Source organism: Vigna umbellata, chromosome 4 (genome assembly GCF_029865625.1).
Source record: "Vigna umbellata cultivar VRB3 chromosome 4, Vumbellata_1.0, whole genome shotgun sequence".
Lineage (NCBI taxonomy): Eukaryota > Viridiplantae > Streptophyta > Magnoliopsida > Fabales > Fabaceae > Vigna > Vigna umbellata.
In genome coordinates this window covers 43700306-43718994 of record NC_142168.1, presented here as the reverse complement: position 1 = coordinate 43718994, position 18689 = coordinate 43700306, and the positions used below count along the sequence as shown (strand labels likewise).

The 18689-nt window shown below is 38.8% G+C and overlaps 1 protein-coding gene across 1 annotated transcript in view; it reads left to right on the top strand.

Annotated features, from left to right (window-relative positions):
• Positions 1-1279: 1279 nt before the first annotated feature.
• LOC124821058 (pentatricopeptide repeat-containing protein At5g47360-like) overlaps positions 1280-18689 on the top strand; it is a 73075-nt gene continuing 55665 nt past the window's right edge. The window contains exons 1-2 of the mRNA XM_088111325.1: positions 1280-2410; positions 9778-9990. Coding sequence (XP_087967451.1) covers positions 1465-2410; positions 9778-9990 — 1159 coding nt within the window. The 5' untranslated portion in view covers positions 1280-1464. The remainder of the gene's footprint in view (positions 2411-9777; positions 9991-18689) is intronic.

Sequence of the window (18689 nt, the reverse complement as noted above, 5' to 3'; positions counted from 1 at the left end):
GTATTTTGGGATGTTATGGGAGTGATTTGGGAGAGATGATTTGAATGGATATGTGTGGATTTGAGAGTAATTTTTTTGTTGTTTTTTTGAGTGGATTTGTGAGTAATTGAGGGTGGATTTGGAAGTAAAGTTTGTGAGAATTAGTGTAGAATTTGATTGATGTGATAGATTTTAAAAATTAGTTTAATTGATAGAAATTAAAGATTACCAAAATGCCCCTAGTTATAAAAGTAATATAAAATATTATTTATAAATGTTATATTTAATTGTAAAAATGTTTATAAAGAAAAAAAAATTAGGAATAATTTATAAAATTAAAAAATATAATATACCTAATTTTATTAATATTAAAACAATTATAAAAAAAACTTGAAAAAAAAAATAGGAAATCGCGTAACCTGTTACGCGAACGCGTAATCGGTTACGCGAACTCGTAACCGGTTACGCGAACTCGTAACCGGTTACGCGAACATGTAACCGGTTACACGTTTCCACCAATCTCGTGCGTTTCTTAACCGAGGGCACACACAATATTTCGCTCACAATCCGCGCAAATCTCTTCACAACCGCGGGTGACTGAACAATGCAACCATCCCGCATTTCACCGCAAATCCGTCCGCGCATTTCAGTCCAACCGAATGCATAACGAGCTTAATTCCTCGGTCGCAAAACTGTGTGAACAGTTAAATCGCTTCAAACGAACACACCCTGAGTGTCAACTATAATTGTTTATTGTTTCGACCGGGTCCGGAGGGATCCTGTTAAAACACATAAGTTTGTCGAAGACCGGGCGGCCGGACACTGCTGAATCCCACGAACTGAAGAAGACCGGGCCAAGACCGGACGGACGGTTACCTCTTGGCCGAGGGTTGGACGCACTGGGAAGGGTTTCTCCCTATGCACTCCAGGTGGTCGTCCTCCTACTCCAAGCCGGGCGGTCTGTACCTGCCAAAGGCACTCTGATGCTCAGTAATATGACAACGGTCTGTTATGCATGAATATATTGCATCGTAAGGAATCTGTCCAGAAATCATACCTTGGACGCTCGGTCTCGGTGCTCGACCCGGGTGAACGTTCGGTCTATGTATCGGGAGGACCGGTCGGTAACATTTATAATTCCTGGTCCACTAAAATCTAATTATATTTTTTAAATTAAAGTTTCTAAAAACAATCTAAATAATATATACTTTATCAAACTTTAAATTGTTTACATAAATAAAAAATTATAGATTTTTGTCAAACTAAACAATAAATATTTAGTATCTTTTGATCCAGAGGATGTTTGAAAAAACCATTGGATTTGGAAGCGGTGTGAGAAGGAGGAAGGAACCAACTCAACTCATTTCTTGGCTGATGGAGTCTCGTCCTCACATACACAGGCACTGGTAATCAAATCAATTAGACCCTTTTCTGTTTCACGCAACCTTCGTCGTTCTTCCTTTTTCTTTCTCGTCCACTAACCCTATGCCCCAATTTGTAAAGTTTCGACTTTTCTCGCGTTGCGACGCACTCAAAACTCTTCCTTTCTCCACCCACCGAATGGGCATGGTCGATACCCTCTGTACCCATCTCCACCAAAACAATGGCAGTGTTGAGAACTCATTGTCCAAGGTTAAGCCTAAACTTGATTCTCAATGTGTCATTGAAGTCCTCAATTCCTGTCATCCCAAGCAACCTCTATTGGGCGTCAGATTTTTCGTTTGGGCTGGATTTCAATCTGGCTACAGGCACAGTGCTTACACGTACATCAAAGCTTGCAAGTTGTTTGGGATTCAACAAAATCCCCAAATTATTTGTGATCTCGTTCTGTCTTATGAGGCTGAAGGGTGTTTAGTCAATGTCAACATGTTCAGGGAGGTTCTGAAACTGTGCAAAGAAGCCCAACTAGCTGACGTGGCATTGTGGGTGTTGAGGAAGATGGAGCAGAGTTTCAACATCGGTGCTGACACTGTGATGTATAATGTGGTTATTAGGCTATGTTGCAAGAATGGCGACATTGAAACGGCTGAGAAGTTGATCGGGGAGATGAGTTTGAACGGTCTTTACCCTAATCTTATTACGTACATGGCAATAGTTGAGGGATTATGTGATGTGGGTCGCCCAGAGCATGCTTATTCTTTGCTTAAGGTTATGAGAGTACATAGATGTTCAACCAATTTGGTCCTTTTATCAGCCATTTTAAATGGCTTGTGTAGGTCTGGATCTATGGAAATGACATTGGAGTTGTTGGATGAAATGGAGAAAGGTGGGGATTGCCGTCCAAATGTTGTTAGTTATACATCTGTGATTCAAAGTTTCTGTAAGAGAGGTCAGTGGACGAAGGCATTGGATATTCTGGATAGAATGAAAGCTTCGGGGTTCCATGCAAATCATGTTACTTTTTTTACTTTGGTTGATAGCCTTTGTGTTGATTGATGGACAAATTTGTAAGCACCAAAATATGATGTCACAAACTTGTTTCACAATCGGCAAGTATGACCGAATCGTTCAAGTAATAAACTTGGTAAGACCAAGTATCGTTCTTCCCAAAGGACTCACGGCCTAGTTTAGTTATGTGATTTGTTGATTAGCTAGGACTTACAAACGAAATAGTTGGATTTTAATATGCAAGACGAAAAAATAAACATGTATGCATGAAGTTTGATCAATGGCAAAGACAAAAGATAAACACTTTCAATGAAATATATGAATGAATATGTTGTTGGGGGTCAATTTCATCTCATCCACTCTCATACATTTTAGGAATTCAACATTCAAATCATCATTTTTAATGCCACTCTCTAAATTACCATTCTAGATGGCTTCTCCCTAATCACGAGTTCATACAATTCCTAGCATTCCTAATGATTAGTTCATACGTGCAGGAGCTTAACGACAACCAATTTAATATTGGGAGAAATTCCCCAGATCTAGACCTCCCCGTACGTGTCCGTATCGACAAAACCAATAATCATGCATTAGAATGAGTTAAACAATGCAAGCATTAAGCAAAGAGGAAAAACCCTAACTAATGATGAAAGAAAGCATAAGTCTTAGATTAAGATGCAAGCATACATTCCATATATGAGAGCTTCAAGAGATTACATTGATTCCCCAACAAACATACAAGGTTTAGTTCACCATATTCATGGTGAACCTAGATGAATTACAATGAAAGTATGAAAGAATAAACCCTAAAAAGGTGAAGAGGTAGCCTGAGCATCCAAGATCCTCCTTCAAAGGGGTGGAAGAGAGAGTGTTTGCCTCGTTTCTGCCAAAGATGTCTAACCCTAGGAACCCCTAAAGCTTATATATCATTCGTAAATTACAAAAAGTCAAGCCCAAGCCCATTAAAGTGCCGCTCAGCGGTAAAATACCGCTCAGCGGTGATTGCGCGTCTTGTTTTCTCCCCTCAGCGGCCATTCTGCCCCTCAGCGGACTTCCCGCAAACTTCTAAGTGCCGCTCAGCGGTGAAATGCCGTTGAGCGGTGGCTTCGACTTCTTCTTTTTGCACTCTTTGATTCCTTTTATAATTCCATCTCTCTCCTTCTTCACTTCTTTCACTAAATTCACCTTAAAACCTGCACAAAAACACTGAAATCAAGCATAAACCTGTCCAGCTCTCTTATTTCTGAAAATAAAGATAAAAGGCATGATTTCAAGCTAGTTTCTAAGTCTAAAGGTTGCTTTTAGTATCAATTTTAAGCATGAAAATAACAGTTTTTCAACTGTTATCACAACCCCAAACTTAGAACTTTGCTTGTCCTCAAGCAAACAAAATGTAACTCCATCTCCAACCAATTCATATGATGGTTCACTCATTCAAAATCCTTTTCTCAAGATAAGTAACAACTTCACTCAAACTTATGACTAAGAGTTCAATCATGATGTGCACATGCTTTAGTATTCACAAAGTCATTTAATTCCAACAAATGCTATTTTTCATGAATGATCAATCAATTAAGCATGGATGTTCATGTGTTTATGAAATATTTCCTCACTAGGTAAAGTGTTTCACTCAACACACAAGTGTATAAGAGGTACAGTGTTTCGCTCATTCACTCCACTATCACAATGTCACATGAATCAACTTTGCCTTTCATATTACCACAATCAAAAACATTCACAAGCATGCATCATCACAAGGACTTTTTAATGGCTTATAATGTGGCTGGGCTAACAAGAAAATTAGTTTTTCTGGATCACAAAATCCTTGAGTTAAGAGAATCATAACAACACAATCATCTTATTCATTCCCAACTTGCCTTTGCATTTGCATTGAGCTTCGCTTTTTCTTTTCTTTTCTCTTTGCATATTCTTACTTTTTAGCTCTTAGCTCAATGCTTTTCATGTTTTCCCAACAACCCCAAACTTGAACATTTATCAATACCATACAAGATCTTCTACTTAACTCAAGGTAAAGATTTTCAATCAAAGGTTTCAAGTGTATGTTCAAGGCTAAGGGTTCAAAGGATAGAACACAACGTGTTCTCTTTTAGTAGGCTAACTTTATGAATTTGGCCAATAAAAAAGGGTTTCAACAAAACGGCCTTGATCACATGATGCAAAACAAGCAATTGATTCAATCATGGAAAACCTGGGCAAAATCATTCATGCTTTCAAAGTAATAGCATTCAATCATACCAAAACTCTGGAGCTCAAAACCTCACATATAAGCTCATTCACATTTGACATACACATCCTGCTTAATCTCACAACCACAATCATAATTTCATGCATTTGTTCACAAAGCTTGTGAATCACCTGTATAAGCATTTAATGTGCACATCATCTCACATCAATCAATCAATAAGCATCATCAAGCATTACTTATCGAACAATCACAGTTAATAGCAAACCATCACACCAAACCAGGTTTTCAATAGAGTACATAAAACCCTAATCTAAAAACAAAAACAAATAAGTTCATAAAAATTAAACCACAAAAGCATAATCATTTGATAGCATTCATCAGTAAATGCTATCTCAGCTCCTCATCAGTCTGAGCTATCCTCTGTATCTTCCTCTTCCTCCTCATCTTCATCATCATCAAATGCATCTTCCTCCTCAGCTTCATCTTCTTCCATATCTCTAGCTGAAGCTTCAGCTGCTCCATGTACTGGTTCTTCTGGCCAAGCTACTACATTGTGGAATTCATCCATAGTCCACCTGTGGGCTGGAGGTGTATCATACATCCCCACTATCATCTCAGCAGTGGCCACCTGCCCTCTATGAATAGACTGCAACTGAGCACCTATAAGAGACATATACATGTCCCTCATCTGAAATGGTTCTGCTTCATGTGTATCAGTAGATGTCTGGCTCTGTGCTGGCCCTCTCTCTCTACGAGCACGGCGTGGTGGAACTGGCTGAGCTACATCCTCACCTCCACAGTACTGTCTATAATAAGCCTCATCAATAGCTTTTCTTGGCCTCTCAAATGGTGGAACAGAAGTGTCCACCCCAGCTAGCTTGCAAAGGTGAGTGATCAAAGAAGGATGTCCTAGTGGTGCTTTGTTGTTTGAGGTGTTAGCACATACACTGATTTCATCAGCTATTACCTGCCCAATATTAACATTCAAGTTTCTGATAGCACAGTAGATGAATAGTGCCCTGCTGAGAGTAATATCTGACACATGTGAACATGGCTGAATGTTGGCATGAGAAAATGCCATCCAATACTTTGCAAGAGGAGTCAAATCCGTCCTCCTAATGTTAACCACTAAGCCAGATCTATTCCTTTGGAAGTGTCCTCCAGGTATACATAACACTCTCTCCACATCCTCAAAATCAGCACCTTCCTCCATGCAAAGAGCAAACTGACATTGCTCACCAGCCCACACAGTATCCAGGAAGTTGTTGATAGAATCAGGATCATACCTGATAGCATGCCCTCTGACATAGCTCAAATAATTCTCAGCTGGATAATCACCAATCTTCTTCGCATTGGTGTAAAATTCCTTCACCACAGCTATGTTGGCAGGTGCAGGATAAGTGGCTAGCTTTCCCCAATCATTCCCTAACACTTGCTCTCCAAATTGAGGAGCAAAGTTAGGTATCATTCCAACCTTTCTCTCCATCAGAAGTCTTCTGTCCTGAACCACCCTAAAGTGCTTCTCATGTTTCCTAGAAAGGAACCTGCCAGAATGGGTTTGCTCTGGTTCCTTTTCCTTTCTCTTGGTTGCCATGGTTTTCAATCTTTTTCCTGATGAGGATGCCATTCCTACATTCAAAACACAACCAAAACCACAGAACATGATGTTAATCATTAGTAAAACATAGAACAAAACTCCTTTCGAAGCCAAACCACCGCTAAGGGCCAGAATTTCCCCTCAGCGCCACCAGTACCACATTCCAACACGCAAAAACTCAGAAAAACCAAATCTGGCAGAGTGCCGCTCAGCGGCAGTTTACCCCTCAGCGGTAACTCTGCAGATTTTTGAAAAACCTGTTTTAAACTGTCCTAACTCCACCCAAATGCAATTTTCAGTTTTCCAGTTCATGATCATGCAGTTTAATCGGTTCAAACATCAAATATATCATCAAATCATGCATAGAAATCAAAACCCCTAAATATTCATGCTTTGACAATCACATTCAAAATCAAGAACCCTAGAATGAACAAAATGCATTTTACTTACTTGGGTGGAGATGCTAGATGCAATGAGAATGCTTCCAAGCTAGAATGCTCTCTTCCAACCCCAAACTTTGATGGTACACTAGTGAAAAAGTGAGTGGAAGAGATATTTTCTTAAGAGGGAAAGAGTGAAAAGATGTGGAAAACCTAGGAGAAGGTGTGTGGAAGTGTTTGTGCAGAGAAAAGTCTGGAAAGAAACCCTAAAACGCAGCTTGGGGTATACAAATACCCTAATGGGCTCGGGTCCCGCTAAGGGGAACTAAGGCCCACTCTGCGATAGTACCGCTCAGCGGCAAAATACCGCTCAGCGGCACTTTCGTGATGTGCTCCTCTCCTTCTTTTCTTGACCTACGTGTCTTCCCTACATGCCCCTCATGGGTTCCCTACAATTCAATGTTAAAAATGCTTATGCAAATCCTAACTAAAATAAACAAACAAAAACAATCAATCAACTGGGTTGCCTCCCAGGTAGCGCTTGTTTAACGTCACGAGCCTGACCCAAAATCCACCAACACCCATCAGTAGGTGTTTCAAACTTACCAGCACCCATCAGTAGGTGTTACAAACTGAGTATCCATCAGTAGATACTTAACCACCTAGCATCCTTCAGTAGATGCTATATCCAACAAAATAGTTACAAAAATAATGTCCACAAATTAAAAATTACAAAACCAAAATAAAATCAAAAGTTCTTAAATCACTGGGTTGCCTCCCAGCAAGCGCTCTTTTAACGTCATTAGCTTGACCCAGTAAAGCTCAAGTTCCTTCTTCTTTTTCTTCTTCCTACTGAACTTCTTCAGAAATTTGATCAAACCAGGAACCTGTTGCAGTGTCTCAATCATAGGAACTTTAATCTCCAATTTCTTGAAGATTTCCATAAAGCACTTAAATTTTCTTTCCTTCCTATGATTCTTCTTTAGATGAGGATGGGATTTTTCATATGATTTCTTCTTCTTTCCTCTCATCTTCTTTTTCTTCCTTTTTCTCTCCCTAAATTTTCTCTTTTTCCTTTCTTTCATTTTTTTCTTCCCTTTTCTTTTTCTTTTCAACATCTTTATTTTCACACAAATCTTCTTTCTCTCTTCTCTCTCAACCACTTCTTTCTCTTTTTCTTCATCTTTATTTTTCTCACTCAACTCTTCTTTCTCTTTTCTCTCTATCTTTTCCGCATCTCCCTCTATTTTTTTCTCATCAAGAATCTTGTCACTTTCAGTGACATTGGTTTGCCCTTCCTCCTTAAGGTTAACTTCAGTATTAACCTCATCATTCAATCTCTGACTGATGTAATGAAGTTGCATCTCCATTCTTTTAAATGATTCTTCAATGCTTTTCTGAGTAGAGTCGGAATTTTTCAAAAATCGTTGAAGGGTGTCCTCCAAACTTTCTGATAGAGAGGGTTTTCGCTGCCATTGTTGTTGTGGTTGGTTCTCAAATTGTCCGGCAACTTGCCAAAATCGGCTTTGATCCATGCTTGAGTGAGGTTCCCACCAGTGGTTGAGATTACTTTGGTAGAATTGAGTGCCCATATAGTTAAATTCTTGACCAAATTGCATTCTGCAGACATTAGGCACAAAACTCTAGGAAATATTTGTTAACACAAAAAGATAGAGAAACAAAATCAAAGGATATAATTGAAAAGATAAGAAGATAGGAAACAGAAAATAAAATAAAAACAGAAAAATAAAATAAAATAAAAACAGAAAAATAAAATAAATAAAAACAGAAAAATAAAATAAAATAAAATAAAATAAAAACAGAAAAAATAAAAACAGAAATTCAAATTTAAAGTCAAAGATAATCAATAATCACACAAATTAACCAGTTAAACCACGAGTCCCCAGCAGCGGCGCCAAAAACTTGATGGACAAATTTGTAAGCACCAAAATATGATGTCACAAACTTGTTTCACAATCGGCAAGTATGACCGAATCGTTCAAGTAATAAACTTGGTAAGACCAAGTATCGTTCTTCCCAAAGGACTCACGGCCTAGTTTAGTTATGTGATTTGTTGATTAGCTAGGACTTACAAACGAAATAGTTGGATTTTAATATGCCAGACGAAAAAATAAACATGTATGCATGAAGTTTGATCAATGACAAAGACAAAAGATAAACACTTTCAATGAAATATATGAATGAATATGTTGTTGGGGGTCAATTTCATCTCATCCACTCTCATACATTTTAGGAATTCAACATTCAAATCATCATTGTTAATGCCACTCTCTAAATTACCATTCTAGATGGCTTCTCCCTAATCACGAGTTCATACAATTCCTAGCATTCCTAATGATTAGTTCATACGTGTAGGAGCTTAACGACAACCAATTTAATATTGGGAGAAATTCTCCGGATCTAGACCTCCCCGTACGTGTCCGTATGGACAAAACCAATAATCATGCATTAGAATGAGTTAAACAATGCAAGCATTAAGCAAAGAGGAAAAACCCTAACTAATGATGAAAGAAAGCATAAGTCTTAGATTAAGATGCAAGCATAAATTCCATATATGAGAGCTTCAAGAGATTACATTGATTCCCCAACAAACATACAAGGTTTAGTTCACCATATTCATGGTGAACCTAGATGAATTACAATGAAAGTATGAAAGAATAAACCCTAAAAAGGTGAAGAGGTAGCCTGAGCATCCAAGATCCTCCTTCAAAGGGGTGGAAGAGAGAGTGTTTGCCTCGTTTCTGCCAAAGATGTCTAACCCTAGGAACCCCTAAAGCTTATATATCATTCGTAAATTACAAAAAGTCAAGCCCAAGCCCATTAAAGTGCCGCTCAGCGGTAAAATACCGCTCAGCGGTGATTGCGCGTCTTGTTTTCTCCCCTCAGCGGCCATTCTGCCCCTCAGCGGACTTCCCGCAAACTTCTAAGTGCCGCTCAACGGTGAAATGCCGCTGAGCGGTGGCTTCGACTTCTTCTTTTTGCACTCTTTGATTCCTTTTATAATTCCATCTCTCTCCTTCTTCACTTCTTTCACTAAATTCACCTTAAAACCTGCACAAAAACACTGAAATCAAGCATAAACCTGTCCAGCTCTCTTATTTCTGAAAATAAAGATAAAAGGCATGATTTCAAGCTAGTTTCTAAGTCTAAAGGTTGCTTTTAGTATCAATTTTAAGCATGAAAATAACAGTTTTTCAACTGTTATCAGGGTCGTGTAGGAGAAGCTTACAAGTTGATTGATAAGTTTGTGGTGGAACATGGTGTTTCTTATGGTGATTGTTGCAGTTCACTTGTGATTTCATTGATAAGGATTAAAAAGTTGGACGAAGCAATGAAACTCTTCGTGGAAATGCTTTCTGGTGATGCCAGACCTGATACTTTGGCATCTAGCCTTGTGCTAAAGGAGCTTTGTATGAAGGACCGGGTGATGGAAGACCATCTAAGACATACATTGGACCTCTTACTAGAGCCATGGCTAAGAGAGTTCAAGAGGAAGAAGGATCACTTATTATTTTGCTTCTATGGAAGGTGAATTATCTTAAACCTTCTTCTCTTAATTAAGCATGTTTACTTTGTTTTGTAGGATTAAATAAATTGGAGGGAGCAGCTGCCAGCATGGCATTTGCCACGTGAAAGGAAGGCCTGGTTGGAGAAGCTTGCTGCCAAAGTCATATGTGCCCAGCCAAAACCCCAAAATAGCCCAGCGTTGGATGAGAAGATGCTTCAAACACGTGAGGAGCTGACCTGGAGCAAGGCATGGGATTTGCTGGAAGGATTTGGCTTACTGTTAGGCTTCCCATTTGAAATTAGGCGGGATTTCATTTCAGAAAAGAGACCTGATGAGAGGGTCGCACTTCTCACAAAAGTTGTTTGCAAAATTAATGCAGTATAAACTAGGAAGTGACTCCTAGGTCGTCTCTCAAGGACCAAATTGCAGTTCAGTCTCAGATCAAACACGTAGTGGGGGGGTTGAAAGTGTTTTTGTGATTAGAAATAAACTAAATTGAAACTGGAAATCAAATACAATCAAACATAATTGAAAATAAATGTCAAACATCAAGGCCGAATGGTAAAAGACATCAAAATCAGAGAATGCAGAATTCATCAATATTTGAAAATAAAATGTTGGAACAATAAATGCGCAGAAAACATAACAGCAGCCTAATTGAAATGCACCAAATAAACTTAAACGTTAAGCGCAACATGAGAAGCATCAGTAAAGCAAACCGAGATTGAAACAACATTTGAAAATAAGATGAACAATAAAACGCAATGACAAAATGCAACAATGAAGAAAATAATGAACAATAAAATGCAAGAGATAATAAAAATAAAAAAAGTAGCTAAAGTGAAATGCTATTCATCATGAAATCAACACTTAAAATAAATGCTAGCAATAAATGAGCATGGTGCTTCTTTAAAGTAGAATATAAATTGAAAAGCTTGAAATTTCTACAAATTCAATCACCATTTGCGTGCAACAGCACCGCTTCTTCAAAAATTTAAATGAAAGCTTGTGCATCTCCTAAGCCGTGACAACACACCACTTTCTCCATGGGATTCGTGCCTCTCCATTCTTCTTCAAGACAAATAATGAAAAGACAAAAGAAGTGCAAAGAAAAGGTCCCACCTACTGGACTAAATCCTAATGGTTTAGAAGAAAAGTATCACCGTGTTTGATTTCTAAAAGAAAAAGAAAGCCTAATTGGATTTGACAGCACCTACTCCCACCTAATCTACTTCTTCATTTCACAAAGAAAAGAAATCTCCAAAGCATTAAATCACCAAATGAAAGTGATAAAGGCTGCCAGCATGCACACTTCTTCACAGTAAAATAACACTATAATTTCATAGAATATAAAAATAAAAATCTGGTTCAAACATGAAGATAAAAACAAGACCACATGCTCTTCAAAATTCTTCTCGATTCCAACACAGAAAAGGAAACGAAAACCCTTCTACACTACTGCAGCGTCACCGTGTGTACCACTTCATTTCTCATTTCTACACTACTACACCTCAACCATTCTCCGCATCTGCTCTCTAAGGTTGGCGGCTACCCACCTCCAGGTCTCCTCTTTTTCTTTCTCTACCTTACATCACTCTCCATGTCTCCGTGTCTTTTTTTTTTTTCTCAGTGAAGATGATGATCCCCCAAGGTGGCGGCTGGGTCTTAACTTCCCAAAAATGAAAGATGACTTGTGCCCTTTTCTCGCCCATTCCTCTGGACCAACTTTCATTTGGCTTCTTCGTGCACCTCCCTCTTTTCAACGCAACATCTGCAACTGTGTGCTTCTTCTTTCTTCACGCACCACCTAAGAAAGCTGCCATGGACGCTCACATTTCTGGATCAGTGCTGGATGCACCCCCAAAACTGCTTCCTAGGCCTTGGGCCGTGGTGGGCCTCACTGGACAGTGCACCCCCTACATTGTTGGATGCGTGTGGAGTGTGCTGGACGTGCGTTGTCTTCCACTCTGCTAGACGTTCGTTCTGGAAGTGTGCGGACGTGCTGGACGTGCGTTCTGGAAGTGTGCGGACGTGCTGGACGTGTGTGCTATCCGCGAGAAGCCAAATCAGGACGCTCGTTCTGGATGTAATCGGACGCTCGTCCTGGATGTGTGCGGACGCTCGTCCTGGATGTGTGCGGACGCTCGTCCTGGATGTGTGCGGACGCTCGTCCTGGATGTATGCGGACGCTCGTCCTGGATGTGTGCGGACGCTCGTCCTGTGTGCTGAAGCTGCTGGAATCAAGGTGCTGGACTTGCTTCTGTTGGGTGCAGGCCGTGAGCCTCTTTTTCTTCCAGCACCACTTCCATGCTTCTCCAATCAAGCCAATCTCCATGTGCACTCCCATAATTTAAATCCACACCTCCTCACTCATTTTAGTTTAAAATAAAATTGATGTGGCATTTTCTTTTGACCTCCAAATGTCCCAAATAATATCCATTAATTTCCCTACAATTAATAATGCAAATAATTAGTCCAAATAATTCAAATTAATTAAAATAAGAATTTTTGGTCAAATTAAGCACAATTAGCACAAACGGGAAAATACCGGACAATTAAGCACAATTCCCCGATTAAATTCGGTACAATAAACTAAGTGAAGTGAATAAAATATTGACTCATCAAAATAGACCACACTTAGTCTTTTGCACTCCTGGGCAAAATCAAGACGCAGATCAAGGAATAGTTCAAAGGACTTTTAGGAAGGTGACACAAACTTAGCATACAGAAAACAAAGACTAACAAGGACAGAAACAGAATTTTACAGTCCTCAAGAAATCTGGACAAAGAAAAGAAGTAGACAATTCCAACACATAATGAATCAGAGAAAGTAGATACTCATGAAATCATCCAAGCAATTCAAGACATGGCAAAATGATTAATCAGCTCAAGAGGTGAATCAAAAGTAACCAAAACCTCACAGATGCACTAACAGTGTTTCTTTCAAGTGTCTAGGGTAAAGAATGTCACTCAATGCACTCAAGAAAGCAATCACAAATAGACTTGGCAAGCCTCTAATATCAACACTCAAAACATATGCACGTTCAAATCAAAAGGTCTTTTATGGGTGAAATGGGGCCAAGGACAAGGTAGGATAAATATGGATGAGAAGCTACAAACCAAAAGAAATAGAGGAGCAATGGAGAACAAGTGTAAACACAATCAAACACACCCACAACCTCTAATTCCATCCTCTTCTTGACTCCATTATTCAAATTTTTTTTTTTTTCATTTTTCTCATCATTTTTTTTTTCATCCTGTCTCTTTTTTTTTTTCTTTTCTCACTCTTTAGGACACAACTGGAAGAGACAAGATACACAACATATTTACCAAAACAAAACAAGAAGAGGAACCAACTAGCCAACTCATCAGAAACCCCCAAGAGACCACACTTGTTCCCAAAACACTTCTAAAGCTCCAAAATTCCCTAAGGTTAAGGTAATCATGGTTTTTCTCTTAGGGCTAGTGTATGAGCATTCAAAACAAAGAAATGGGGGAAAGTATAGGCTCAAAAAGGGTTTTCAAAGGATTAGAACAAGGTAAGCTTATTTGGCTAGAGAGGCTCAAGAACAAAACTGCCTTTATCACTTCCAAACATGCATATCAATCAAGAACTGTCAACAAGAGTCAAGCCAAGGCATATGCGCAAGCAATCAAGAGACATATCACACACAAGAAAGAACATAAAGTGGCTCAAATCTCACACAGGGTAATTCTGTCACAATCAATTCAACCTCTCAAACATCATAATCATCTTCCCAAGCGGAGAAAAGCAGGGAATTCAAACAAATCAGAGTATCAATGAAGTGAAAGACACATCTACAACCTAATCAAAGTCCAGAAATCAAGAGAATCATGCAAAATTGTATACAAGACCCGACAAAAACTACCTAGAAAAGAAAAAATTTTAACACGGAAAACAAAAACTAACAAAGAAAAATTAGAATCTCCCCCAATAGACCACACTTAAACTACACAGTGTCCTCAATGTGTCATAAGCATAAGATCAGAAATCATAACAGTCAACAGATCATGGACAAGTGCAATAAAAGTAGGGAAAGGGGGAGAAGAGAGAAAGAAAACTCCCCTGATCATGGTGGCAGATGCTGATGGACAAATTTGTAAGCACCAAAATATGATGTCACAAACTTGTTTTTCAATCGGCAAGTATGACCGAATCGTTCAAGTAATAAACTTGGTAAGACCAAGTATCGTTCTTCCCAAAGGACTCACGGCCTAGTTTAGTTATGTGATTGTTGATTAGCTAGGACTTACAAACGAAATATTTGGATTTTATATGCAAAAGACGAAATTTAAATATGTATGCATGAAGTTTTGATCAATGGCAAAGACAAAAGATAAACACTTTCAATGGAATATATGAATGAATATGTTGATGGGGGTTGATAACAGTTGAAAAACTGTTATTTTCATGCTTAAAATTGATACTAAAAGCAACCTTTAGACTTAAAAACTAGCTTGAAATCATGCTTTTATCTTTATTTTCAGAAATAAGAGAGCTGGACAGGTTTATGCTTGATTTCAGTGTTTTTGTGCAGGTTTTAAGGTGAATTTAGTGAAAGAAGTGAAGAAGGAGAGAGATAGAATCAGAAAAGGAATCAAAGAGTGCAAAAAGAAGAAGTCGAAGTCACCGCTCAGCGGCATTTTACCGCTGAGCGGCACTCAAGAGGTTGCGGGAGGTCCGCTGAGGGGCAAAATGGCCGCTGAGGGGAGAAAACGAGACGCGCAATCACCGCTGAGCGGTATTTTACCGCTGAGCGGCACTTTAATGGGCTTGGGCTTTTGATTCTTTGTAATTTTAGAATAGTATATAAGCTTTAGGACGTCCTAGGGTTTGGATCTTTGGCAGAAACGAGGCAAACACTCTCTCTTCCACCCCTTTGAAGGAGGATCTTGGATGCTCAGGCTACCTCTTCACCTTTATTGGGTTTATTCTTTCATTCTTTCATTGTAATTCATCTAGGTTCACCATGAATATGGTGAACTAAACTCTGTATGTTTGTTGGGGAATCAATGTAATCTCTTGAAGCTCTCATATATGGAATTTATGCTTGCATCTTAATCTAAGACTTATGCTTTCTTTCATCATTAGTTAGGGTTTTTCCTCTTTGCTTAATGCTTGCATTGTTTAACTCATTCTATTGCATGATTATTGGTTTTGTCGATACGGACACGTACGGGGAAGTCTAGATCCGGGGAATTTCTCCCAATATTATATTGGTTGTCGTTAAGCTCCTGCACTTATGAACTAATCATTAGGAATGCTAGGAATTGTATGAACTCGTGATTAGGGAGAAGCCAGCTAGAATGGTACTTTAGAGAGTGGCATTAACAATGATGATTTGAATGTTGAATTCCTAAAATGCATGAGAGTGGATGAGATGAAATTGACCCCCAACAACATATTCATTCATATATTCCATTGAAAGTGTTTATCTTTTGTCTTTGCCATTGATCAAACTTCATGCATACATATTTAAATTTCGTCTTTTGCATATAAAATCCAACTATTTCGTCTTTAAGTCTTAGTTAATCAAGAAACCACACAACTAAACTAGGCCGTGAGTCCTTTGGGAAGAACGATACTTGGTCTTACCAAGTTTATTACTTGAACGATTCGGTCATACTTGCCGATTGTGAAACAAGTTTGTGACATCATATTTTGGTGCTTACAAATTTTTCCATCAAGTTTTTGGCGCCGCTGCCGGGGATTCGTGGTTTAACTGGTTAATTTGTGTGATTATTGATTATCTTTGACTTTAATTTTGAATTTCTGTTTTTATTTTTTCTGTTTTTATTTCATTTTATTTTATTTTATTTTCTGTTTTTATTTTATTTTATTCTCTGAATCTTATATCTTCTCCTATATCTTTTTGTACTAACAAATATTTTCTAGAGTTTTGTGCCTAATGTTTGCAGGATGCACTTCGAACAAGAATTTAATAGGCACTCAATTCTACTAAGGTAATTTCAACCACTGGTGGGATTTCACTCAGGCATGGATGATGATCAATTTTGGCAAGCTGTCAAACAATTTAAGAATCGACCACCACAACAATGGCAGCAAGAACCCTCTCTATCGGGAAAAAGGAGAACGTTGGAGGAGGCAGTTCAACAGTACATACAGATACCTGATTGTCATCACAAAAACACTCAAGCTGCCGAAGAATTTGATAGGCCGCCACCACAACAATGGCAGCGAAAACCCTCTCTATCAGAAAGTTTGGAGGACACCCTTCAACGATTTTTGAAAAATTCCGACTCTACTCAGAAAAGCATTGAAGAATCATGTAAAAGGATGGAGATGCACTTTCGTTACATTAGTCAGAGATTGAATGATGAGGTTAATACTGAAGTTAACCTTAAGGAGGAAGTGCATACCAATGTCACTGAAAGTGACAAGATTCTTGATGAGAAAAAAATAGAGGGAGATGCGGAAAAGATAGAGAGAGAAGAGAAGGAAGAGTTGAGTGAGAAAAATAAAGATGAAGAAAAAGAGAAAGAAGTGGTTGAGAGAGAAGAGAGAAAGAAGATTTGTGTGAAAATAGAGAAGTTGAAAAGAAAGAGAAAAGGGAAGAAAAAAATAAGAGAAAAGAAAAAGAGAAATTTTAGGGAGAGAAAAAGGAAGAAAAAGAAGATGAGAGGAAAGAAGAAGAAATCATATGAAAAATCCCATCCTCATCTAAAGAAGAATCATGGGAAGGAAAAGAAATTCAAGTGCTTTATGGAAATCTTCAAGAAATTGGTTAAAGTTCCTATGATTGAGACACTGCAACAGGTTCCTGGTTTGATCAAATTTCTGAAGAAGTTCAGTAGGAAGAAGAAAAAGAAGAAGGAACTTAAGCTTTACTGGGTCAAGCTAATGACGTTAAAAGAGCGCTTGCTGGGAGGCAACCCAGTGATTTAAGAACTTTTGATTTTATTTTGGTTTTGTAATTTTTAATTTGTGGACATTATTTTTGTAACTATTTTGTTGGAGATAGCATCTACTGAAGGATGCTGGGTGGTTAAGTATCTACTGAAGGATACTAAGTTTGTAACACCTACTGATGGGTGTTGGTAAGAAAATTTTAACACCTACTGATGGGTGTTGGTGGAATTTGGGTCAGGCTCGTGACGTTAAACAAGCGCTACCTGGGAGGCAACCCAGTTGATTGATTGTTTCTGTTTGTTCATTTTAGTTAGGATTTGCATAAGCATTTTTTTACATTGAATTGCAGGGAACCCAGGAGGGGCATGTAGGGAAGACACGTAGATTAAGAAAAGAAGGAGAGGAGCACATCACGAAAGTGCAGCTGAGCGGTATTTTACCGCTGAGCGGTACTCTCGCAGATTGGGCTTTAGTTCCCCTTAGCGGGACCCGAGCCCATTAGGGTATTTTTAAACCCTAAGCTGCGCACTTTCTCATATTTTCAGGCTCTTCTCTGCACACACACTCCTACATACCTTATCCAAGGTTTTCCACATCTTTTCACTCTTCCCTCTTAAGAAAATTTCTCTTCCACTCACTTTTTCACTAGTGTGCCCTCAAAGTTTGGGGTTGGAAGAGAGCATTCTAGTTTGGAAGCATTCTCATTGCATCTAGCATCTCCACCCAAGTAAGTAAAATGCATTTTGTTCATTCTAGGGTTCTTGAATTTGAATGTGATTGTCAGAGCATGAATATTTAGGGGTTTTGATTTCTATGCATGATTTGATGATATATTTGATGTTTGAACCGATTAAACTGAATGATTATGAACTGGAAAACTGAAAATTGCATTTGGGTGGAGTTAGGAAAGCTTTAAAATAGGTTTTTCAAAAATCTGCAGAGTTACTGCTGAGGGGTAATCTGCCGCTGAGCGGCACTCTGCCAGATTTGGTTTTTCTGAAATTTTGCGTGTTGGAATGTGGTACTGGTGGCGCTGAGGGGAAATTCTGGCCCTCAGCGGTGGTTTAGCTTCGAAAGGAGTTGTGTTCTGTGTTTTACTAATGATTAACATCATGTTCTGTGGTTTTGTTTGTGCTTTGAATGTAGGAATGGCATCTTCATCAGGAAAAAGATTGAAAACCATGGCAACCAAGAGAAAGGAAAAGGAACCAGAGCAACCCCATTCTGGCAGGTTCCTCTCTAGAAAACATGAGAAGCACTTTAGGGTGGTTTAGGACAGGAGACTTCTGATGGAGAGAAAGGTTGGAATGATACCTAACTTTGCTCCTCAATTTGGAGAGCAAGTGTTAGGGAATGATTGGGGAAAGCTAGCCACTTATCCTGCACCTGCCAACATAGCTGTGGTGAAGGAATTTTACGCCAATGTAAAGAAGATTGGTGATTATCCAGCTGAGAATTATTTGGGGTATGTTAGAGGCCATGCTATCAGGTATGATCCTGATTCAATCAACAACTTCCTGGATACTGTGTGGGCTGGTGAGCAATGTCAGTTTGCTCTTTGCATGGAGGAAGGTGCTGATTTTGAGGATGTGGAGAGAGTGTTGTGTATACCTGGAGGACACTTCCAAAGGAATAGATCTGGCTCAGTGGTTAACATTAGGAGGACAGATTTGACTCCTCTTGCAAAATATTGGATGGCATTTTCTCATGCCAACATT